A 26,183-nucleotide genomic window follows, 5' to 3' on the forward strand; every position below is an offset into this window, starting at 1 on the left:
AAAGCTAAAGCTAAAGCTCATACTCCAACCTTGATTTGCATTTTTTTTTAATATTTTCTAGAAAGACCAGAACTCTACTTATGTAGAGAGATACTGATCTAAGAGCTCTAGTGTGACTGTATTAAAGATTTAGTCTCCCACTTTGTAAATAAAATTATAAGTCAAAATAAGTGCACTGACTCTGGATACTGTTCGAATCATAAATGCATATTTTATTGGCTCAATATCCATTAAAAAGGAACTCTAAAACAAAAATCCCCCAGGCTACAGCAAATAAAATCCTCATCTTCAATTTTCCCACCTTTGCCCAATCAGTCTTCCACTTCCTCTCTGCCTCACATAGTATGCTTTGTCTTCCAAGGAAAGCCTGGGTAATAGGTGTCTTGCATTGTGCCCTTATCATCCACAAATCCAGACTTTTATGAAGACGGCAGTTACAGAGTCAAGTAGCCCACACGGAAAATGCCCTGCACCACCAGATCTCTTCTGTTTATACCAACGTCTTCAAGCGTTAACCAGCACCCAAACCTGAGATCATGATCTTTGACTTTTAACTGCAAAGGATAGCTAGCTGAAAACCAATGCAGATCAGGGAGCACTAATGAGCAAGATGAACTGCGTAATGTAAAGGCATTTAGAAGATTCTGAATGGTCTGTGGGTGTAGAGTGGGTCTCATATAAAAGAAAGAGGTGTTCATCCTCCAGGAAAGCACAGATTGAAAAAAGGAACTTTGGTGACTGCTGCTGTTTAGACATTTAGAAGCTGCAGAGTGACCAACTAAACCCCCTGTTTGCCAACTAGAATGACAAATGGAAGGCAGACACCCTCAACTGAGGGGACAGAGATAACTGCCACTTCTGATTGCTTCCCCCAGACTATCTTTCAGTTTGATCTAAGTTTAGCTTAAGCCACCTAACCCTCATCCAAGTTCATCCACACTCTGGGTAAATCACTCTATTGTGCCACTAAAGTTGGGTGAAATGGATATGCAGAACTAGATCTCATCCACCTATTGGATTAATGCAGAAGTACCAGCATGAACTTGTTAAAACTGGAGATTGTTACATGCTCAAACTCCTAGATGGTAACAGATCCTTACTGAAATGCTTCCAGCTGGGCCGTCATGAGTTTCATCCACTCCATGGTTGCCATTTGTAATATCACAGATGCAATAGTTACTGACAGAGGGGAGCTTGAAAGTGTGGCCACCCTCACAATGAATTTCTGGGCTGATTCCACAGCCAAATGTGAAAGAGGCAAGTGAATGGTAGTGTGTAAGGAGAACAACTGCGTGGATCAGCTCTGCCAGGGACCAGCTATGCTCTTCTGTCTTCAGAAGTTGCTTTAAAAGAAACACAAACACAAGACTTAAAAAAAACAACAAAAAATAACACCCTGTATTGGTGGCTCAGAAACTTCATCAACCTAATCAGCCTAATCCCACAAACTTTTTAATGCACTTGTCAATACTTGTGTCATAAACACACAGTAGGAGTTAATAGAACAGAAGTACTTTATATCTCTTTTGCCAGTAAAGGGTTAACAAAATCAGTGAGCCTGTCACCTGACCAGAGGACCAATCAGGGGACAGGATACTTTCAAATCTTGAGGGAGGGAAGTTTGTGTGTGTGCTGTTAGTTTTTGGTTGTTGTTCACTCTGGGGGCTCAGAGGGATCAGACGTGCAACCAGGTTCCTCTCCAATCTCTTCGATACAGGCTCTTATAAGTTCAGAATAGTGAGTACTAGGTAGATAAAGCAAGTTAGGCTCATGGTTGTTTTCTTTATTTGCAAATGTGTATTTGGTTGGAAGGCGTTCAAATTGGTATTTTGCTGAAAAGATTTTAATTTGTACTTGTATACTTAGGCTGGGAGGGTGTTCCCAGTGTCTATAGCTGAAAGACCCTGTACCTATTCCATTTTTTAAATTTACAAAGATAATTTTTACCTTTGTTCTTTCTTTAATTAAAAGTTTTTCTTGTTTAAGAACCTGATTTTTTTTTATTCTAGTGTGAGACCCCAGGGGACGGGGTCTGGATTCACCAGGGAATTGGTGGAGAGAAAGGAGGGGAGGGGGAGAGAGAGACTAATTTCTCTCTGTGTTAGGATTACTGTCTCTCTCAGGGAGAGTTTGGGAGGGGCAGAAAGGAGGAGGGGGGAAGGTGCATTTTCCTCTCTGTTTTAAGATTCAAGGAGGTTGAATCACACAGTGATCTTCCAGGGTAACCCAGGGAGGGGAAGCCTGGGAGAGGCAACGCTGGGGGAAAGGGTTTACTTTCCTTGTGGTAAGATCCAGAGGGTCTGGGTCTTGGGGGGACCAGAGTGTACCAGGCACTGGAATTCCTGGTTGGTGGCAGCGCTACAGGTTCTAAGCTGGTAATTAAGCTTAGAAGAATTCATGCTGGTACCCCATCTTTTGGACATTAAGGTTCAGAGTAGGGAATTATACCATGACAACTTGTTCTCTGGAAAGAAGTCATTCTTCTAGAATTCAAGCTCTCTTGTTATGTCTTACCTCAGTAAGCTAGAAGCTGCACAGACAAATGCTGAGCTTACCCTTGAAAAGGACCAAACAGAGAGTGAGGTAAGGGGTCAAAAACTAGTTAAGAAGCAACTGGCCACATCCTCATTATATTATTAATTTCAAGAGACTAATACCTCCCTCCTCGCAGCCCATAATACTGCCATAATCAATCCTTGTATTGCTGGTTTTATTACTAATAAGCCATTGACAGAAGGAGGGAGGGAGTTGTGGTAATGAGGTCACATGGGTAAGCCAAATAGCAGATGACTTTTTGCCAAAAAATAGCACTTGGATCAGTTGAAGTGGCTTCATTTTGCTTTCAGGTTTCCACTGAAGTCAGGCTGGCTGTTTTTTCAATTTCACACCAGTAATAAATCAATGCTTCTACTCAAACCTTCAAGTTTGGCTTGCACAGGCAGAAATTGGATAGATTTAGCCCATCTCTGCAATCTCAGAAAGCCCCAGGCAGTTCCTGGCAAATAAGCTGCCTAAAGGAAGTCTGGGGGTGAAACAGGGCTCAAGACTCCATCTTTCCCAGTGGCTCCACATGGGAGGAATTATCGGTCACTGACAGGACACTTTAAACCCCAGCTTCCCCTTCAGACAGGAACAAGTGGGAGGTTCTCAGCCTTTGCAAAAAGAGTATGCTTCTTCCCCCCAGCAAGGCCAGCCTCTGCTTCCCCACCTGACAGATGTTTCTCAGAGAAAGTAACACACTCTTCCTCCTTTCTCTGGTGAGTGAAAAGCAGCAGCAGGAAGAGCTGCTCTGACCAGCAGCTGTTAGGCAGGGAGGCAGAGAGTGGCTTTAGAAGGAGAGCATTATACTTCAGGTTATTGCTTCTATTGTTTTTATATATATAACTTGCTTTTAAGAAGTTGCTTAAGTGTGAGAGTGTCATGGAATCAGAAGAGAAATATGTACATTTTATACGCATATACAGTAGACCGGAGTGTCTAGGTTCAAAATACATAGTTTTCAATCAAGTCAGTTAAAAATTTTCTGATCTTCACCTATTCTAATGCCCTAGCACCATCTTGAAAATCTTGAGTTCAAGAGAAATGTATAATAATCTTGTTTTAAGAAGGTACATATCTGAATCTGCACCCTCTACTTTTAAGTCTCAAGTTGGATCACCCAGAGCCTTAGCCATTTTAAATGTGGGTTCCACACAGCCCCAAGTAGAGCCTACAAAATCAGGTGCTATATGCCAGTGACATACCATCACGTTTTAAGTAACACATGTCCATCTTACTGAGGGTTATATATCAAGGCTGCCAGCGTCACACTGTGGTACACTAACATGCAATTCTTCCAAAGTACCAGTAGAACTGCTTTCTAAATAAGAACTCTACTCAGTGAGATGAGACCAGTAATTATTTTGAGTTCATGATATGTCATTTCCATAATGATTACAGTATTTCAGCTACAAAAAGGGTAAATAAAACCACTAGAGAGAAAAAAAAAATAAGCTTCCTCCTCAGTCCCAAGAAATTTAGACTGCATTTAATGTAGTGAGGATGCATAAAATGTTGCATAAGAGAAGACTAACCTCAATATGCTCTTTGGTGATAAGCCAGGGCCGATGAGCCAATATTTTATTCAATTCTCCTAAATTTTGCAGTTTGTGAGGTGCATTCTCTAGGCCATTCAGCCATTTGGGGTCTCCTCCAACATGAAGGAAGTCATTAACATGGAGGTTAACTAGATAGGAGCACTGATGTCTTGCTGCAGCCTAGAAGGAAAAAATAAATAATAATGCAGAAGAATCTTTGCAAATTAGCTCGTAGCAATGACGCAAACTATCATTACAATTTAAGATTTTGCAGTGGTCAAAATCTGTAATTAAAACAACTTATGATTAACACAGTAGCTTGTTTCAATTATTCCTCTTAAGAATATACAAGTGAACATTTTTCATTCATATTCACCATAACAGTGTTTTGATTTTGCATCTTTAAAATCTAATCTAAAATTGGCACGTGGGAAGCTGATTCTAAAGTTTTGTCAGTAAAAGCCAGAAAAACTGGCACTTTTCCAGTAAGGAATGTGATTATACATGGTTTACTCAAAGAATAACAATTTCCATTGTTAGGTTAGATAAGGCTCAGAGTTTCAAGATAACTTAAATGGACACAGACTGCTGCATTGGTACAATGGAGACTACAATCTACACCTGTAACAGTTAATTATTACAATTTTCAAATCTAACAGGAAATTTGGTTGGAATCTGAAGATTCTGAAATTCTGACTGAATGGTAAAGTTATTTATATTGAGGTGTGCTGGACAAGACACAGGCCTTGGCTACACTGGCGCTTTACAGCACTGCAACTTTCTCGCTCAGGGGGGTGAAAAAACACCCCCCTGAGCGCAGCAAGTTACAGCGCTGTAAAGCGCCAGTGTAAACAGTTCCCCAGCTGTAAGTTAATCCCCACAGGGAGGTGGAGTACCTGCAGCGCTGGGAGAGCTCTCTCCCAGCACTGGCACCGCGACCACACTCGCACTTCAAAGCGCTGCCACGACAGCGCTGTACAGTTGCAAGTGTAGCCATACCCACAGATTGTTAAAAGCCTGGCTTAAAAAACAGATTTGAGGTACATAGGAATCTGATGGGAAAATAATCTTCCTATTCATATGACACTAAGGTTATCTTTTTTCCTCCTACCATTCTTTTTGAAAGCATGAGCATTTAGACCGTAAGCACTGATCTCATAGAACTGTACTTAGAAAAGAAAACAAAGATAAAAGATAGTGTTCTATAAAATACAAAATGCTTTTGGTAATTACTCTGGCATTTCCCTTAACATACGTTGAAAGGCCTTCCCTCAGCTGAAACAACAAAATGTAGTTAACATCTGTTGTAAAAAGGATTAAAGAAAGTTGCCAAAATGGCTCTTTCTGCTTGCTGCTCTGCATTCCAACATACCATTATCCCTATGTAGTGTCGGTAATGAAGAGGCAATGGGCCATCCATCTGCAGTAGATAGTGCTGAGTTTTCAGAAAGCTTCCTAGATACTGCGGGTGGAAAACCATCACTAAGGTGATGTTGTCCAAACGACCCAAAGTAGCAAAAGAATCTGCAAACAATGTATGCATCTGGGCATCTTCATTTCCCACTTGAAGAATCTGATTGAATTAAAAAGAGGGCTTTAGAAACGGTTTTCCAAAATGTATCAACAAAATGATGATTAAGTATTTATATCACATTGTTCTCAAAAGCCCCAATTAGGTTTTGGGCATCCATTCTGCTAACTGTGAATCTAATGTTTATTAAGTTTCTTTAGAAATCCTAGTTAAGTATGAGGGAATTGCATGTGACATTTTAAGGTATAGCCCTGAAATTCAGATTGTATGTAGGTAATAAGAATATGTGCATCTCTGGCAGGGCCAGTTCACACTACTCTCAGAGCATAGCTTAGCCACTGTGGAAAACAGCAGAAAAAATAGCTGAGTGTACTGAGGGGTAATCGTAGTATCTATAAAAGGCGTAAATGCTAGTTAAGGAGAAAAAAAAAAGTTAAGTGCTATCTGACTACCTGGCAATAGGGGGAAACCCAGGATTAAGACTTCAAACTTCTCAGAAAACTGACCACAGTCACATCAATAAATCCTCGTTACAACAGTCTCCCCTGCCAATCAATTCATAGAGCAGCACTGAAAGAGCTCTAACACATGCTCTTTGAGCTGAAGGAATGATAAACTTCTGTTCATTTGCAGAAGTGGTAAGAGCTCATAAGAAAAACACAACCATCACCAGAACTAAGGGATTGAACAGGGGTGGGCAAACTATGGCTGCAGACCAGATCCGGCCCACCAGCCGTTTTAATCCAGCCGTCGAGCTCTGGCTGGGGAGCAGAGTCTGGGGCTTGCCCTGCTCCGGCGTTCCAGCTGGGGAGCAGGGTCGGGCTGCTCCAAGCAGCTCACAGAAGCAGCGGCATGGCCTTCTCCGGCTCCTACACGTAGGGGCAGCCAGGGGTCTCCGCTCTGCATGCTGCCCAAGCGCCAGCCCCACAGCTCCCATTGACCAGGAACTGCAGGGGTGGTGTCTGCAGATGGGATAGCATGCAGAGCCACCTAGCTGTGCCTCTGCGTAGGGACATGCTGCTGCTTCTGGGAGCTGCTTGAGGTAAGTGCTGCCTGGAGCCTGCACCCCTCTCGGGCCCCAATCCTCTGCCACAGCCCTGGTCCCCCCTCTCGCACTCTGAACCCCTCAATCCCAGCCCAGAGTACTCTCCTGCACCCTGAACCCCTCAGCCCCACCTCAGAGTCCGCACCCCCAGCCAGAGCCTGCACCCCCTACCACACCCCAACTCCCTTCCCCAGCCCTGATCCCCCTCCTGTCCTCCGAACCCCTTGGTCCCAGCCTGGAGCACTCTCCTACACCCCAAACTCCTCATTCCCAGCCCCACCCCAGAGCCTGCACCCCTAGACAAAGCCCTCACCCCACCCCCACCGGAGGCCCCTCCTGCACCCTGAACTCCTCATTTCTAGCCCACCCCAGAACCCCCACCCCCAACCAGAGCCATCACCCCCTCCCATACCCCAACTCCAACTTTGCGAGCATCCATGGCCTGCCATACAACTTCTATTTCCAGATGTGGTCCTCGGTTCAAAAAGTTTGCCCACCCCTGGGATAGAGGCTCCTCTGGACCTTTGTGGACCAGTAAGAGGAGCCAGCCCACACTTGAATACTGCATATGGGACAGGGCAAGTGATTATCATTATGAAAAACAACTCTGCATTTCTTTTGTAAAATATGGTTGTGTAAAAGTGCTATGAAAATTCCAGAATTCCACATGGCCATTACTGCTTTCTAGTTTAGCAGAACCATTGCCAGTCTGATGATGATTTATTATGATCAACAGTGTGCAAAATATTTTGCAGATCAACAGCTGTTCTAAAACCATGTCGGTCCTTAATGACTTTCCCTTAAAAGCATACAGCTCAATGTGTACTTGCAAACAACATACCTCCTTCTCTGGGATGAATCTGCTTGGTCCATGTCCCAGTGGTCTAGGAATTCTAATTCCAAGTTCCTAGAAAAGAGAATTACACCATCTCAGTTTTCAGCTATAAACATTTCAGCTCTGGCTTCAGGGAAGAAAAAAATTCACCAAACAAACAGACCTGTGCTTGTTTTAGTGGTACACTCTGTACACATGCAGTTATTTTTCTACTCATGCTTCATAACTAACCATACTTGTTTACAGTACATCATACTGCTATGGTTAAAAACAATAAAACCTGCTTACTGAAAACCTTAATTTTGCATAAAATACTTGGCAGAGCGTCCAGAACAATTTGTTCAGTACACAGCAGCCAGTCATGTGATATGTCACTGATGCAAAATGAGATTGATGCATTTCTACACATCTGCAGTAAACCAACATACCAGTCTCTGTGCATCTGTCAGGAAATGAAACAGCTGTAACCTTAACCAATTGTTTTTTTCAACCTTAGTGATGTGTGTGAATTGCTAAAGGTATCTGCAAATAAAAAGCAAGCAAACAAAAACTTAAGAGACATTAATGAGCAATTTTAAGTTGACAGAGAGAAAGACAGGTAATTACATCCAACCTGAAGAACAGTTTACCACAAAAAACTTTTGCTCAAACACGGCCAATTTATCTCAATACCTAGGAGATTAGAGTTATCCATATCACAACCACTGGTTATTTTTATTCTACCTGCTCAACTGAAGGAAGCTTCATATTAAATCTGTTGCACCTGGGAATTTTGAGGCCCAGTTAGCCTCTCAGTATCCAGGTAACAACCATGTACTTCAGTGGGAATTACTTGGATCTTCCTGGGGGGAGAATGGTATCAGGGGTAGCCATGTTAGTCGGTATCCACAAAAGCAACGAGGAGTCCGGTGGCACCTTAAAGACGAACAGATTTATTTGGGCATAAGCTTTCGTGGGTAAAAAAAAACCCCTTTTTGGGTTTTTTTTTTTTTTTTTTTAGGGGAGAATGTGGCTCCTAGAAGACAGTTGGTCTTATCTAAACATAAGTTGCTGCCTAAGCTTTCATTTACATGCAATGAATTTACACAAACAAATATTATCCAAATACAAGAAAAAAAAAGACCAATAATAAGCAAGGCTGGTGCTTGTGACTTGTTTATAATAACCTTGATTTGTCTTGAAAAATCTAGTAACTTTATCCATCAATTACAGTTCCTGAACTTTTCCCTAACAGAAAACAAGCTACAAACAAGCTTCAGACTGCAGAGTGAATTAACACTGACCCTTGTCCATGGTACCCATATGTGATCTCAAGATTCTATTTGTCTAATCTGCCTCTTACTTCTTAAGTCAGATGTTCTCATTTCTTGAGTTATACTTGGGAAAGCGTTAACTAAAAGGTGTCCTTACCACTAATGTTTTCGAATCTTACATGGAAGGATAAGGCTTGTAATGGAGCCTTTTCTTACTGCAGGTCACAAGGTTCAAAAACATGTTACACTTTCAACTAAATCTGTAATACGTGTGTCAGAGTTGGGCTGAATGTATATCCTAAAATAATCTTACCCTACAGAGGCCAGCTACTTCTTGTCCTGGCCACCCATATACTGATAAATTAAAGAAAGATCTTACATCCAAGCGACAATAAGAAAATAAAAAGATCTTTATGCAACATTTAAATTTAACAGATGTCTCCAAACCTAGCTTCAAACTCATACACAGCAGGAGAAAAATCTTAGTTTAATTCTTGGACAGCTAAATTTTAGTCTTTCTCCTTCCCAGAACAATTACAAGAAGAAAGCCTCAAAGTTCTACAACCTGAGACTCATAAGCTTACTAATATATTTTGCCCAATACAGTTTCAAATATATCAGCAAGTCTGGACCTTCAGCTTTCTTGTCCCCTCATAACATAATGATTATGCTGCAGGAAGAAGGTTTATTAAAAAACAGCTCTGTAAATAAAGAGAGAAAACACCTTCATGTAACATAACTTTTTTAAAAGCCCTACAAGGGAGAGGAAGGGTGTCTCTGCGGTTAAGGCTTGGGACTTGAGAGACCTGGGTTCAAATCTGATCTGGCACAGACTTCTTCTGTGACTATGAGCCACTAGAATCTCTGTGTCTCAGATCCCAGGTGTAAAATAAAAACAGAAGCACCTGCAAGGTTTTTTGAGAATATATGCACTACAGACTGTTTCAGAGTAGCAGACATGTTAGACTGTGAGGCTGTCAGATACCACACAAGTCACAGTAGAAACTCAAGAGTTGCAAACATTTCAGGATCGGAGGTTGTTTGTAACTCTGAACAAAAAATTATGGTTCTTTCAAAAGTTTACAACTGAACATCAACTTAATACAGCTGTGAAACTTTACTATGCAGAAGAAAAATGCTGCTTTCCTTTTTTTTTTTTTTTTTTTAGTAGTTTACATTTAACAGTACTGGACTGTATTTGCCTTTTTTTTTTTTTTTTAAATCTCTGCTACTGCCTGACTGCATACTTCTGGTTCCAAACCAAGTGTGTGGCTAACTGGTCAGTTCATAACGCTGAGGTTCTACTGTACCTAAGATAGAGAGGTGTTCTTTAGACCTTAAACTGTGTACTTTAAAAAAAAAATCACACATTAGCTTGTACGATTCAACTCAGGATCGGCACCTAGGTTAATATCATAGCATTCAGATATATTTATAGTGAAAACAAGAATAAAGTTTATCATCAAAGATTTAAGACTCAAGTGACAGTAAGAATACAGAAAACAAACAGTTACATATAAAAATAGAATAACATGCTTTCTAGAGGCTAAACTTAACTAAACAGGTGAACCTCATGTCTAAAGACCTTTCTCACCCTGGAAGTCCTCTGCAGCTTTTTTCAGCCAAAATTGGCTGAGATCCCATTTTCATGAAGGTAAACACATTGTCTGTTTACTTTCTTCGTGCAGAATAAGGGGCTATCTTTGCCTTCAACTTATACCCCCTATGTTTATTGCTTGTACACAGAGACAGCATAGCCACCCCCAGCTATTCTGTGTTTTTTCTCTGTTGGCTTCACATCTCTTCAATAACTTTGTATGTAAGTGTGCATCCACTCTGAACAAAATGTCTTGTCTGACAGAAATCTTTTCCATTTCTGCAGTTGACTCATACCTAGACTCTAAGAACATATTTGCAGTATATATACACATAACTCCTTACACAGTATCTGTGCTTACAGTTCACAATGATATTAATGACCAGAGTGACCCTGTCTTTCATTTAACACCTCACATGACATTGTTGGTGAACCAGAATGTACGTTCCAGAATCAGTACATTCCTGTAACTCTCTTGCCAGTTAGCATTAGAGGGTTCTTGGGTCACGGCCTCCATTACTGTAGTATCTGTGTGCATCACATCTAATGAAGGTATCCATTACTTCACTGAGATGTTGTGTGAAGTGCTATTGTCCTGATTTTACAGATGAAAAACTGAGACAGGGAGACTATGCCTATACTGGTGCCCAAGGTATGAATGCAGCATGGCTAGACATATCCACACTTAACCCCTAAAACTAGCAGTATAGACAAAGGGGCATAGGCTGAGGTGCAGGCTAGCAACGTGAGTATGTACCCAGGGTCCCCAGCATATTCATACAGCACAAACTGAAGGCTGTGCCGTTGCATCTACAGTGCTATTTTTAGCCATGCTAGCATGTGTATGTCTACTCATGCTACAATTACACACTGAGTTGCAGTATAGATGCACTTAAGTGACTTGCCCAACATCACAGAGAAAGTCCCCTTCCATGGACTCTCTCTCTCCCGGCAAGTTTTTCAGCTGGTGGAAATTTGTTTATGCAAATATATGCTACCTGAGCATCTGGCCCTCAAAAGTGGAGGCTGAATGGTGCACAATTAATGCAACAGGTGCACAACATTAATTATGTTTCCTAATAACCACTCTTCTCTCACTACACCCGGACTCATTCAATACATCTTGTTTAGTACATTTGTTTTAATCTTATATCAAAATTCTACATCCACACATGCTTCGTGCAGCTCACTTTCATTTAAAATACTGGAAAATAATTATTCAAGTGTTACAAAACTACCAAGTGCCTGCAAACTACATATGGCTTTTCAATGCCCCAAAACTGCCAAATCAAGCTATTTTTAGTTTAGACAGGAAAGGCACCTCTCCTGCCCAAGAGCTATCTCCCTACCAAGTTTCAGGGTTCTGCCAAGGTCTTGCTGCTTTATTATTAGAGATGTTCCCAAAAAAGTCACAATTGTGTAATACTTGGAGAAATAATGTATTTCTACTCTCATTAAAACAAAACACATTGCCCCCAGACAAAAGACCAAACATGGGAAATTTCACCCCAAAAGGCTGAAGTTATGAGCAAATGAAACAGGGCCTTTAGAATGGGAATGCCTGGACCTTAACTTTAGCTATTTCTACAGCACTTGCACTCACCTATGATATCCTCTTTGACCACTGGTTCTCATCATTCGTTACCAACTATTAAAGCACTGCTGCATTTGCCCTCGTTACCATAAAAATCTCTCTCAAAACTCAGTTATAGTTCTGTCACCAGAGTGATGCACCAGATGGTGCACGGTTATCAATTGTTAATTTGCAATAGGTTACTTTCATGAGCTGAAAACCATCCACAAACCAGTCTGCAGTTTGTTTCTCTGATGTCATGCACAGTCTCTACCTTGAGTACAATAACAATGTCAAATGTTGCAAGTCTGGGAAAGAGACATTTGTGTATTTACTTAAATCACTGTAAACAGCAGAACACTTCCGCACAAATTGTAGGCAGAGTGGTAATATAATTCGCTGCACTCAACCACATTAGTATAAATTATCATTCCATTCTTTGTGTCCTCATGAAGTACCAATGCCACTGGATACACACACAACCACCTCAAAAATCACAAGTTCTAAAGAACAAAGCAGTCTTTAAGAAGAGCCAAATACATTTTAGTTGCAAGAGGAATGATTTTGACTAGAATTAAGTTTTGTTGGGATGCACTTTTTATGAAGAATCTCCTTATATTGGTATACTTTCATGCCTACATTAAAAATACTTTTTTAGCATCTTTTCTACCTTTTTTAGGGTCAAATTTCCAAAAGCATCCAAGTGATTTAGGCTCCTAAAGGCTTGTCTGCATTCCCCACTGGATCGATCACTGCCCATAGATGGATCGATGGTCAGCGATCGATCCAATGGGGGTCGATTTATCACGTTTAGTCTAGACATGATAAATCGACTGCTGAGCGCTCTCCCATTGACTCCGGTACTCCACCAGGGTGAGAGGCGCAGGCGGAGTCAACGGGAGAGTATCAGCCGTCAACTTATCTCAGTGAAGACACCGTGGTAAGTAGATCTAAGTACATCGATTTCAGCACATCGATTTCAGCTACATGAAGATGCATAACTTCGATTCATTTCCTCGCCAGTATAGACCAAGTGTAAGGGTATGTCTACACTACGGGATTATTCCGATTTTACATAAAGCGGTTTTGTAAAACAGATTGTATAAAGTCGAGTGCACGCGGCCACACTAAGCACATTAATTCGGTGGTGTGCATCCATGGTCCGAGGCTAGCGTCAATTTCTAGAGCATTGCACTGTGGGTAGCTATTCCATAGCTATCCCATAGTTCCCGCAGTCTCCCCCGCCCCTTGGAATTCTGGGTTGAGATCCCAGTGCCTGATGGGGCAAAAATCATTGTCGCGGGTGGTTCTGGGTAAATGTCATCACTCATTCCTTCCTCCAGGAAAGCAACGGCAGACAATCATTTCGTGCTCTTTTTCCCTGGATTGCCCTGGCAGACGCCATAGCACAGCAATCATGGAGCCCGTTCAGCTTTTTTTTACTGTCACCGTATGTGTACTGGATGCCACTGACAGAGGCGATACTGCAGCGCTACACAGCAGCATTCATTTGCTTTTGCGTAATAGCAGAGACGGTTATCAGTCGCTCTGTACCATCTGCTGCCATTGTAAATTGGTAATGAGATGACGGCTATCTGTTGTTCTGTACCGTCTGCTGCTATCATGAGTGCCCCTGGCTGAGGTCGGCCGGAGGCGCAAAGGCAAAACTGGGAATGACTCCCCGAGTCAATCCCTCCTTTATGGTATCTAAAAATAGAGTCAGTCCTGCCTAGAATATGGGGCAAGTGTACTAGAGAACCAGTGTATCAGAGAACCAGAGAGCACAGCTGCTCCATGTCAGATCCTGCAGAAATGATGAGCTGCATGCCATTCACGGGGGTTGCCCCTGCAACAACCCCACCCGTTGCTTCCTCCTCTCCAACCTTCCTGGGCTGCCGTGGCAGTGTCCCCCTCATTTGTGTCATGAAGTAATAAAGAATGCAGGAATAAGAAACAGTGACTTGTTAGTGAGATAAATTGAGTGGGAGGCAGCCTCCAGCTGCTATGATAGTCCAGGCAGGACATTAAGCGGTGTGGGGGAGAGGAGCCCAGCATCCTGCTGCTATGACAATCCAAGCAGGACATTAAGCAGTGTGGGGGAGAGGAGCCCAGCGTTAAATCGGTTTAACGCTGCTAAAATCGGTTTAAACGCGTAGTGTAGACCAGGCCTAAGTCTGATTTTTAAGAGAGATTTAGGATCTTACATGCTTTTGGAAATGTTATCCCCAGTCCCCTACTTCTCCTTCAAAGATCAGTTCAAACCACAAACTCAATGGTAGTGACACTGAAATGCTATGAATTTGGAACACTCAATTGTTTAGATCTTAACAATAACTACTGCACAGACTGCAGCAATAATGCACAGATTGCCACCTCAGTACAGGTTATTTTGATTTCCCTGTAACTCCACTGTGGCATTTTCAGACACAAACCATAATTAGTATTAAGTTAACACTTGTTGGATCTTTATTTCCTTTCCTCTTCCCATTTTAAAATTCTGACACCAGCTCCTTTGTGCAGGAACAATTAGAGATATTCCAGAATAAAAGCACTCAGCTTGTTCACACATACAGATTTAAATGATTACAAATAACCATTCTGCTGTCTTGGAAACCCTACCAAGTTCAATAGGCCTACTGTACTTGATTTTAATCATCACAAAGAAAGTAAAAGTGTTATTGTATTTTAAAAACATCTTAAAATATTATTAGCTCTACAAGTTAGATGTGAAATGTAAAGTTCCTTCTGTCTAAAGATTTCAGAATGCTTTTAAAATATTACACTTCTCAACACCCATTCAAAACTGGTTAATGTGATCTGCATTTCACAGATGGAGAAACTGAGGCATAAGGAACATAAGTGATCTGCCCAAAGATATACATCAGGTTCATGATGGAGGCAGGAGTAAAACCCAGGAGTACCGACTCCCAAGACTTTTGTTTACTTGTTATTAATAAATAAATAAATAAATAAATAATAAAACCATTATTTTTATTATTTTAGTATTATTATTATTAGGCTCTTCTAGGATTAAATATTAACATACACATCTGGAGATATAACTAAATAAAGTTTTAGCCATGGCACTTCTGTTATGCCAGCATACTCTCCCTCTCTAGTAAAAGGCTGGCACAAGTTTATAAGAAGTTGGGTTTGTGATGGAACTATGCCAAGACCACAACCTGTTTCACTTGGTTTCATATTAACTCAAGTCACAAATGGCTTGGATTAAAAAGGACCAGTGTCTAAACCTTCTGTGCCCTCTCTGTAATATGCATGTTAAAAATATTTTATAAATATGTATTAAGATCACTGGAGCAGCTCCAAAGTAAAACTTGCAATACCAGTAGCTTTAAGGAATGGAAAGGAGACTGGTAAGAAGCAGCATAATTTTGGAAGGCAATAAACAAAGTTTAAATACTATTAGGACTGCAACACAAATAATAAACAAGGAAACTTAATTCTGAATATGAAGCACCAATCTTTACCATCACATTTTCTGGAGAGTGCTGCTTTATGTCATTATCTGAAAGTTATTTAAGTTCAGTATCTTACTATCTAACACATAAAGCCACACATGCAAATATGACCCAATTAAGTGTTTTCATCACTGGTCTCCAGAACAGACTGGAACAATATTATTTTCTTAGACTTAACAAGACACAAGACAACAGTGTCTGCCCCAGAAAGCTAATAATCTGAGACACATGCAGAAAAGACTGGCATGCTGGAAAATCCAGAGGATGAAATTAACTAGTGACTTTGTTTTTAAAAAGCTCTGAGAGGCATGAATGGACTCTGTTCATTCCACCTGTATATTAACTCTGAAGATTAATAACAAATCTGAATCAACAGCCAGTGTGCTTGTATATCACAGAAAAAGGAGAAAGAAGAGCCCTCTTACATAGCCTAGTCAACGTCCCTGTCAGCGAAGGATGGTTCCCTACAATGAATCCCCAAGGATTGGCTTTGGGCACTTTTTAATAACTCAAATGATTGGGGCTTTCCCAACTTCCCTTTGGAAGCCACTCCACAATGTAACAGGATGTTGGCCCTGGTTTTCCAGCCTCGAGTTTCCAATTCTGGATGTCTTTTTGTTACACCTGGCTGTAGCCACCCACCCATTACACACCAAGCCACCAGGACTGGCGCAAGCAGCACACAACCTGGGAGGCTCTCCCTTCCGCGAGGGAGGGGGCATGGAAAGGACTTGCACACCTAGGCTTAGCGGAGAACAGGCAGAACACGTAGCCCACAGAAGGGAAAGTTAAGCCCACCGGTGAAGCCCAGCTGAGGGACTGTCCCGGACCCAGGCTGACGTGACTTTGGTAGCTACCCCGGCACAAACAAACCAAAAGAAGTGACCCCAGTCACGAGAACAGCCTCCCCCCGCGCTCTGTTGCCTGGCCAGCCCGCGCCCCCCCCCCTTTACCTTACGACCCCGGCCCGTGGGGTGGTTGCACAGCAGCCCCTGCACGGCGTACGCCTGGTTGTGACTGGCCGTGGCCGCCAGCCTCATGCCTGCGGGAGGGAACTGCGCGAGTCAGGCTGGGAGCGGACCTGTCCCCGCACAACGCGCAGCCAGCTCCCCTCTGCCAGCTCAGCCGCGAGGCCAAGGCTACAGCGAAGCGGCCGAGGGCGGGGGAGCCCCAGAACGGGCACAAACAAGCCGAGCGGAGCCCGGCCCCATCTCCCGCCGGCCACCAATGCGCGGGAGGCGGAGGGGCCGGGAGGCGGAGCGGAGCGGAGCTCCCTGGTTGGGAGGGGGAGTGGGGAAGGGGCTGCAGTTCCGCGGGCAGTTCGTGCCGCTGCCGCAGGAGCCCAGGCACCCAGCGAGGTTGGCCGCCCGGCTACACAGGACACCCAGCCGTGCCCCCCGCGAGTCGCAGTCTGCTCCCCTTGTGTCAGGGAGCATGGCCGGGAGAGCGGGTCTGCACAGCAGCAACTGGGAGCCCCCAGAACTTACAGCTGGGAGCCAAACCCGTCAGAGAAACATTTTCTGACAACACACTGCAAACATCCACTGATGCAACCCTGAGTGTGCTCTACTTGCGCCTCAGTGCTGGCACCCCATGGGAAAATGTTAGATCTTCAGCTGCCCCTTACTGAGGACACTAGTGGTGACGTCTATTGAGGCTAGGCAGCTGTTTTTAAATTACGAAGTAACTATTAATAACTTCCCAATTCATCAGGCAGATAATTTCAGAGGTCAGCTATACAGATGCCATCACAAGGACTACCGGGGACGCATGAGGTGAGGGACGAGAGATCCCTTTTCAGCTCCTGCATCCTCTGCTCCTCTCTGCCAGAAAAAAAAGCAGTATTTTTGTTTGACAAAAAGTACTTTTTCTAGAAAGTCATGTATTCCCTCAATCATCTATCATCTCTGTCCATCCTCACTTCTACCTGCTTTTTAAAATAAAGTAATTAAGCCTTTTTAACAGCTAGATCATAGGAGCTTCACATACAGCAGATGCATGTGTGAGTTTAAATAAAGTGCTCTAGCAACTTGGCCAGAAGGCTCCTACCTAATACCATAATAGCCCTGTGCAAACATGTTTTGCATTCTCATCAGCAAAACACACAATCTTTGTTTGCAGCAGTCTATATTTCCTTCACCAAACTCCAGTGCTGTTAGATCCCCAGATGCCCCAGTTCTCCCCACCCAATTATAGCTTTCTGTTCTGGTTTGGGGTTTTATGCACAGTTGCCAACTTTCACGGGTAAATAAGCACCCCAACATTCACAATAAACCAAAAATCAAGCTAATCCCATTTCAAAACAGGACCAAAACAAACCCCAAGAACCCCAACACTCTATGTGACTAGATCCCCTAGGCATGCAGTCTGGGACTGTGGTGGGCCCGTTGTGCACCCCTGACTCTCTCCCCCTCTTCTCCATTTCCCATGCTTGCTCCCCCTTGCCCCTGCTTGCCAGGAGCCAATTAAAAAAAAAAAAAAAAGGCAATAAGCTACAAGCCCAAAACTAGCCAACAAGCAACTCATAGGCCAATTAAGCCCAAAACAAGCCCAATTTCTGTGTTTTTTTCACAGGTTTGGCATGTCTGATTTTATGCCATTTTCCAAAAGTAAATACAGCATCTCCAAGTTCAAGGTTCTGGGTAAAATTTGATTTACTCTTCAAATCCATATTAAAAGTGTAAAGCTATGTTCTGTTAACTATTTTTTATCTTATATATTTATTTTAAATCAAAAGTCTTCAGATACCAAATACTATGTGAACAAGACAAGAATGCTTGATTCTTCAACCAGCTTTGAGAGGAGGTGGTTAGGCTGCAGCTCAGAAGCCCAGAAACTTCCTTAACTAACGGGGAAAACAAAGTTTCCAGTCTGGGATTTGGACTGCTACAAACCCAGATTACTAGTTCTAACAAGTCTAATAATTGTAAAGGGAGTTACATGACCATGAACTTTGGACTTTAATTAAATATAAAACTGAATACTGAAAAACAGTTTATGCTATTCTTGAAGTGGGTTATGAATCCTGCAGCCAAATGAAGAAATCATTGAGGCCAGAACTATGTATGTGGAATATGAAAACTTTACTCCAGCCAGTGGCTTTACACATTTCTAAAGCTGAGTTTTCCATTCTTTCTTTTCCTAATGTCATCCCCTCTATGGAGTGCAATTAACACAGAAGACAAGGCACATTTTCTACTTTTGAAGATAGAGTAGCAGCATACCATTACATTGACTAGAGCTGTGAAGGCGCTTTAGGGCCTTACTCTGTTTCCTGATATAGAACAGGGATTTAGCTTTCCTAAATGGGCGAGGTCTTTCCAGGTTGTTACTGCGCCATACCTACTTGAACATCAGAAAGGGCTTAGATGACAAATGGAAAAAAGAAAAAAGCAAGATGGTGAATGTGGTTATATTTTCAGACCTAGTTTAAATAAACTAGTCAAGAGACCAGTTTAATTCCCACTAACTGCTTCCTTACTTCAGGCCAAAGTATAACAAAGGACCAAGGAAGAACTCTCTTGCAACACCACAGACAAAAAACTGGCTTGTGTTCAGAAGAAACTATTGAAAAGAAAATAATTACCTGAAAGACTGAGATGTAAGACGTTATTCCACTATGAGAAATCTTTGTGGTTTCAACTTAAATGTCTATGCCTTCCAATAGAGAGAGACACGGTGGGTGAAGTAATGTCTTTTACTGCAATGGGTCTCAATCTGGGGTTCACAGATTATGTCTAAGGATGTTGGGGGTCATTCCTCCCCCAGCTTTGTTGATCTGGGAGCCCTGCCGCTCCCCCTCCTTGCAGGGCAGCCTCTTGGTCCCGTTCTGCTCTCTGTCCCTTGCTCACACTTATCCACCCAACCCCCTACCACGGCCCTTCTTGGGGCTGTGTGTGCAGAGATGTCCAAGCAGCATGCACTGTGAGGGTGGTGAGTAGGAGCCAGCCCCAACACTTCCCCACAGCCTCCTGGGGATCCCTTATCCCTGCCTCCCAGGATGTGGTGGTGGCCCAATTCTCAGATTAGATAGTAGTGCAGTATAAAGCCTTCTCAAATTGCAGTCATTCTATTGAGACAGCCACCAAAGGAGCTAATTATGCAGTTCATGAACGCATGTTGTCCTTAGGGGCGCAAGAGTCCCATCAATAACAGTGTCAGTTAGGAAACAAGCTGGGCAGTAGAGTTATCCCAGAGTGTAACACGGTTGTAGGGCTAGAGTGTCGACAGTGGGGGGGGCACTAGGCACTCTGGGATAGGGTTACTTTGGGATAGCATTAATGCAGATTGGACGCCAGAGCCCTAGCTTCAAACATGGTTCAGAAAATCTTTAACCTAGGGTTAAAATACAGTGTAGATGCTCAATCCCATGGTTCCCTGACATGGGTCAACTGACGAGTCCCACTAATCCTAAGGCAGGCTTACATTGCTGTGTAGACATACCCAGAGTGTTACAGCTAAATAGAAGAGCTAACAGATAGTTTAGCATAAGTAGTTAACACATATTCTAAAGAACAATTCAAGGTGAAGAGGCCTATTCTTCTTTCAGCAGTATTTCTGGTAAAAATATATGCCCCGTTGACAAACGCTGAATGTTATTTAGAAGTCAGGGTTACTTATGTTCTAATTCTATTTTAAAAATAGGTACAATTTCCTTTTGGGTATTTCTAGTACTTTCACTCTTGTGAAGAAAGTTCTCACAATGAGACTTTTCTTAGCAACAGTTCAAAAAAAATATTATATGAAGGCTATAAAGAGGAAGATCAGATATGAAGGTAAAGATCCTGATCCTGCAACACTTATACACATAGCTTAACTTTAAGTACTTGTGGTCAATAGGACTTCTCATGTGCAAAATTAAGCACATACATAAACATTTGCAAGATCGAGGCCCAAAATCTTGAATTCTTCCATAGCAAAAAGCTATCCAAGATCAGCAGAGGTCTCACTCTGGAGCACCTGAAATGCTTATTATAGCTAGCGCACCAGGTATCAAATTAAAATCTGGACGGGTTATCAGAATATTCTCCACCAGAAAACTTTACAAATAATGTTAAAATAGTTCTTTACTACTCTGAAACCCCTGATTTCCATTAGCTCTATAAAAAGTGTGTTTCAAGAGAGGCAGATAATATGTTTGAATATAAAATGCTACAAAACACATCAAGCAACCCTGACCCAAGCATCCAAAAAAAAAATCATGGTGAAATCCTGGCAAAACTACCATTGACTTCAAAGGCACTGACTGGATTTCATTCCATCAGACAAGCTTCCAAAAATAATAAGATTTTTAAAAATAATAAATGTTAGGTTCTTTTTATTTGCCTTTTGTTTTTTGAGTCATTGGGGTTCACTTTGTCAAGTTTCCCTCCAATACCAAGAGGAACAGAAACTAGCTGAAGGCTTGTCTACCCCAGAAAATCTCCATGAGAAGCATCAGACAGGTGAAGTTCTGCAACAGCCTCCAATTAGGAGTTTTGGGGGCAATCAGCTTAATTAGTGGTAAGATAACTGCACAAATTTATGAGTGTAGTTGTATGACGGGCTTGCTTGTGATGTCCTGGGCAGCACTCAACAGGCCTGCCGCTCACTTACAGTTATGTCGCATATTCCTGAAGCTGATGCTTCAGCATTTCAGCTGGCCAATGGCAGGAATCAGGAAGGGATTTTTCCCTCTAATGTATTGCGCAAAGGTTTGGGGTTGGGGTTTGTTTGTTTGTTTTTTTTAGATGTAAGCAGGGTCTGAATGAACTCTCCCCTGACAGTTAGTTGGGGACAAGGAGAGACCTCAGAAGCAAACTTGTGTTTATGTGAACATACCTACTCTGCATAGGTATCCAGCAGACAGGAGCTGTGTAGCTCCAAGTGATCAAATTTGGCTGGTGTTGAGTTACAAATCACTTTAGTACTGAATGGAGAGGTAGTGAAATGTTATCAATGATATCTTTTTTATTGTATGAGTAAAGAGGAGCAGAATTCTGCTGAGTCTGTCCCAATTGAGGGGTCACCCTCAGTTGAAAGAGACTTGCTAAGCCAGGGGCTTGACTACCAGATCCCTGTGAAAACAACAGTAAGAGGGACTCTCTCTAAACGTCCTTGGTTTAAAGTGTTCCTCCCCACTGTTCAAAAATAGAACAAAATAGGTTCCAATAGCAGATTTTGGTATGTAAAGTGTTCACTAAAGCTGAAAACACTTATGGTGGGACAGCATTTCTGCCCAGCTTGCATCACAAAGAGCTGAAAGTCACTAAGCACTGATAATCACTAAGAGTTGGGTAGACTCTCAAGAGACTGGCCTGCAGAGATCACAGCTGAGAGGCAGGTGGCGACCGGAGAGTGGAATGAGCGGGTAGCAAGGTGGCCAGTGAAGAGGAACAGTGGCTAGCAGGCAGCCAGGCAGAGCAAACAGGGTGCTTTCTTCCCCATGTGGGAGGTGAACTCACACAGATGTACCTCTGGACCCTGTGTCCTCACTGACCAAGGACAACCACAGTGAGTGGGGTATGGTGAGGGAGCAGAGCAGGGCACAGAAAAGGAACTTTTGATTGTAGAACTCAAGAACATGAGGCAGAAGACTGCCCCACTCACTCTGGGGTGGGTGTCCTGCTCAGAGTTTTATGATTATAAGTCCTGCTTGTGGCATTTTCCCTAATTAATGTCAGGTGACTTCCCTCCTTTCATTAAAAGTTTCTTTTCTACACTCAGACTTTGTGCTTCCAAGTGGGTAAATGTTGCCTTTCAGAGGCACCCAGGGGTGGCGTATAATTTTTGCAGGTTACGGGGGGGGGAGGGAGGGAGACTTGAGCCAGTTCTGTGTTGTATTGTTGAAAAGGAACCCATAGATATTGAACCCAGCCCTGGTAGCTGCCAGCTCCACCTGGCAGAAGGGTAACATTTTAATCTCCTTCCTCTGAAGCATTAGGGATAGCCATGGCTGGAAATGGGACACTAGGCAGGGTAGGCCAGAGCTCTGAGATAGCACCGAGCCTTCTCTCTCATAGGTACTTGGGTGGCTCTTGCTCACATGCTCAGGCTCTAAGTGATTGCACTATGTGGGGTGGGAAGGAATTTTCTCCAAGGTCAGATTGGCAGTGACCTTGAGCGGCTTTTGTCTCTATTCTGCATGGGAGCATGTGTCACTTGCCAGGATTATCTGGGTATATCTCACTTTATCATTTCCCCACCACTGCAGGGGCCTCGAGCACTGGTGCATCTCGGTCCCCCCTATTCTCGGCTTGTGACACGTAACAGTCTTAGCCTATAGTGGGCTGTAGCACTTTGATTTCATTTCAGTGGCTGGGTTTAGCATACAGGTGCTGGATAGTGCTTGTAGTCTGTTACAAACTAGACGACCTAGTCGTCTCTTCTGGCCTCAGACTCTATAACATACTTACTCCAGAATAAAAGTATCCACATGAGGAGTTATATAATTATAGTGGTATAATTATGCTGCTAAATTTTCCCATGTAGATAAGTCCTGAGAAACTCATAATCCTATTACTTCAGGAGATGGGGTTGTGAGAAAACCACCAAATATTTGTGAGATCTGTGATAAAATTGAGTTGGGCAGCATTCATCTATACTAGATTAAGTTAATAAAGACTTCCTATCACTTATTTCAAATAATTTTTAGCATCAGTTTTGTCACAGATCCAAATGAGAGCTGCCCTCTTCCGTCCCTCCTGGACTGCTGTGAGGGAACCCAAGCCTCTGCCATTCTGGATCCCCATGGTGTTTCAAGCTCCTGGAGCCTGAATGGAGCCCAGCCACTGCCCCAATCTCTGGGTCCCGAGGCACACTTTCCGGGTACAGACCTATCTGGCAACCCCCTCAGAGAGTTGGAACCTGCTGTCCAGCCAACTACGCCCTCAGGGCACAGCACTAACCTTACAGACTCCAAAGTACTTAAACACACCCCTCTTCACCCAAAAGGTCATACTAGCCAATTTTAAGGTTTAAAAAGGGTACTAAATATGTGTGCTAACTGTAGTATAAATAAACCCAAATATTGCTGTTAAGAAACAGAGAAATAATGCAAACTGCATACACAGGAAGAGAATGAAAAATTACAGTTTACTTTAAAAATCTGAATCAAGTGTGCTCTTTGGGCATAATAGATGTTATTGTAGCATGCCATAATGCTCTACTTCTAGAACACTGATGGGTAAAATAATGGATAAAAATCAATTTTGGTTATAAACGCTTTCTAGACAGTATCAAGTGACTATATTACACTCAGTGGCAAAACTGTTCCCCATTTCTCATCTACAGAATTGAAACTATACTGTGGTGTATGACTAAGGGCAAAATCTAGCCACATTGCTTTCACACTTGTTTAGAAAAAAACTTATCTTTTTATCTCTCGTAGAGGTGCAAACATAAACTGGATCCTTGCTATTTCAGTTTTCCTTGTGGTTTCACAAAGTGCAGAAAAACTAACAAAATACAGGAAGCTTTAGTAGCCTGTAGTTACTAGTATCTTTTAGCCCATTAAAGAGATTAAAAAATCACGATCATAATGAGGCACGAGTGGTTAAGATTTTAATATTCATATGAGGTAAAATAGTATAAAATTATAAAGACCTGGGGGAAACAATAAAACAATGGACTATCAAATAAATACTGAATTAGAAAAAGCAAAAGCTGCGAATTTTTTAGTTTTGTTTTTAACATGACAATTGTCAAGAGCAGGTAACAGACATTGACAGCAACATATGAAAACACACACCATGATCTATGATAGTAGGAGGAGGGGAAAGAAGCTAAAACAAAAGCAAGGAAGTCACAGTAAGGGCATGACCCTACAAGGTGCTGTGCACTCTGTCTTAGCTCCAGCAAAGCATGTGAGTAGTCCCATTGATTCAGCACATATATAAATACTTTGCCATATTGGGGCCAGAGCACTCAGCCACTGTCAGGATCAAGTCTGATGTCACCTATTTTTAAGTTTGTTAAACAGAAAGTGGATTGACATGTCACAGTTCAGTGTAGTACAAAACGGGTGTGGTTTATGGGTGGATTGGTGGCAACTGTACTTTTTACCCTAGCTATCAAACCTAGTCCAAGCTTAGTAGAGATTGATAAATTTTCCAGTCTCTGATTATAGATTTTAAACATTTTTTGTAGTAATATTTAAACCCACAATACCTTAATTTGGACCCAAAATACCTTTAAGGTATCCTTTTAAGCATATCCAGCTCTCAACATTGAGTGTCCAGACAGACTAACATTTTATTTTGGCATACAGTAATTTCGTTTGGCGTGCAAATGAGATCAGTGCTGAATCTACCTGGGGTAGTAACTGTTTTTAAACAATATCAGAATATGCTTTCAGGCTTTAACAACAAACCAGGAATAGTAGTTGCGAAAAGTATAGTTAGAATTTTTTCCTCCTAAGCGGAAACAATATAAATATATAGTCAAAGGCTTATAATGTGTGAATTTTGTTTTAAGTCTGTACAAGAATAAAGAATATTAACTAAAATGTACAGCTTGGCTGAAAGTTGAAAAACACTGATAATCACAAGTGTCTGAAGAGTGTTAACACCAAGGGATAGCAGAATTATGTATGTTGGTCTAAGGTGATATATTAGAGTAATATTTATAAAAACAAACAAAGGAAAAGATAGGATCAACATCCGGGACAATATTCTAGTAGTGAGGTGCACAGAATGTGCAGTAAATTTGCAAGGATTAATGGTTAGATTATCATATCACAGCAACATCCAGGGTTGCATGTTCTATCTGTGTCTGACTAGAAAATTGAAACTATTTCTTTCAGATGTGGACCTTGCTACCACAATTCATGCCTTTGTTATTATCTCAAGACTACATCTTGAGCTCCAAAACTTAAATAGATGAAGAATGTAGTCACCCTGTTACTGAACAGAAGGGTTCTAAGCTGCAGGTTGAGAGTTTTTTTGCTCTACATTGGCTGCTTAATAGTTTTTAGATAGAGTTCAAGGTGTCACTTTCCCCCTATAAAGCATAGTTAGATGACAGAGGTAGACATCTGTGGCTGGTCTGGACTAGCACTCCCACTGGTGCTACATCAATGGTGGGAACAATGCTACAATTAATTGTAGGGGCATCCTCAGTGAACCTGCGAGATCTTGGCTGCCTACCAGTCTCCAACTTACTTTAAACACTTCAAATATTTTAAGCTTTGGGAAGTATATTTGCTGAATACATCATAAAAATCTATTCTTAACTTTTTGTTTTGGTGGGTTTTACCTACTTTTCCCAGGTTTCTTTCAGGAGAGTGCACAAGGGTTTAAATCCCACTACCCTAAGGATCCATGCATCTGCTCTACATACATTCAGCAATAGTATCCAGAGTCCTTCTATTGGACCTTATCTCTTAATTATTCCAAGACAAACTACATTACAATGAAGTTAGAGGTTGAGAATACATATCATTAATTTAAGGGAAAAAAACAGTACAGGTATATTATAATTATCCCAAAACGGTGTGAGGAGACTGAGCTCTCATGTATCGGACCCTACCAAATTCACAGTCCATTCTGGTTAATTTCACGGTCATAGGATTTTAAAAATTGTAAATTTCATGATTTCAGCTATTTTAATCTGAAATTTCACAGTGTTATAATTGTAGGGTTCCTGACCCAAAAGGGTGTTATGAGGGGGGGGAAGTGGTCACAAGATTATTGTAGGGGTGTTGTGGTACTGCTACCCTTACTTCTGCACTGCTGCTGGCAGGGTGCTGCCTTCAGAGCTGGGCAGCTGGCCAACAGCTGCTACTTTCCAACCGCCTAGCTCAGAAGCCAGTGCAGA

The 26,183-nt window shown here is 42.1% G+C and overlaps 1 protein-coding gene across 4 annotated transcripts in view; it reads right to left on the bottom strand.

The window, feature by feature from the left end:
* Positions 1-26,183, bottom strand: part of SESN1 (sestrin 1) — a 131,105-nt gene that overhangs the window by 5,835 nt on the left and 99,087 nt on the right. The window contains exons 1-5 of one of the 4 annotated variants that reach the window (XM_030556075.1): positions 16,343-16,655; positions 7,494-7,559; positions 5,449-5,649; positions 4,074-4,256; positions 1,101-1,343 (exon numbers count right to left, since the gene is read on the bottom strand). In XM_030556075.1, coding sequence (XP_030411935.1) covers positions 1,101-1,343; positions 4,074-4,256; positions 5,449-5,649; positions 7,494-7,559; positions 16,343-16,429 — 780 coding nt within the window. In that variant the 5' untranslated portion in view covers positions 16,430-16,655. Of the gene's footprint in view, positions 1-1,100; positions 1,344-4,073; positions 4,257-5,448; positions 5,650-7,493; positions 7,560-16,342; positions 16,664-26,183 lie in introns of those variants that run through there. The other 3 variants (XM_030556073.1, XM_030556077.1, XM_030556076.1) reach the window with 3 other exon arrangements.

Source organism: Gopherus evgoodei, chromosome 3, assembly GCF_007399415.2.
Source record: "Gopherus evgoodei ecotype Sinaloan lineage chromosome 3, rGopEvg1_v1.p, whole genome shotgun sequence".
Classification (NCBI taxonomy): domain Eukaryota; kingdom Metazoa; phylum Chordata; order Testudines; family Testudinidae; genus Gopherus; species Gopherus evgoodei.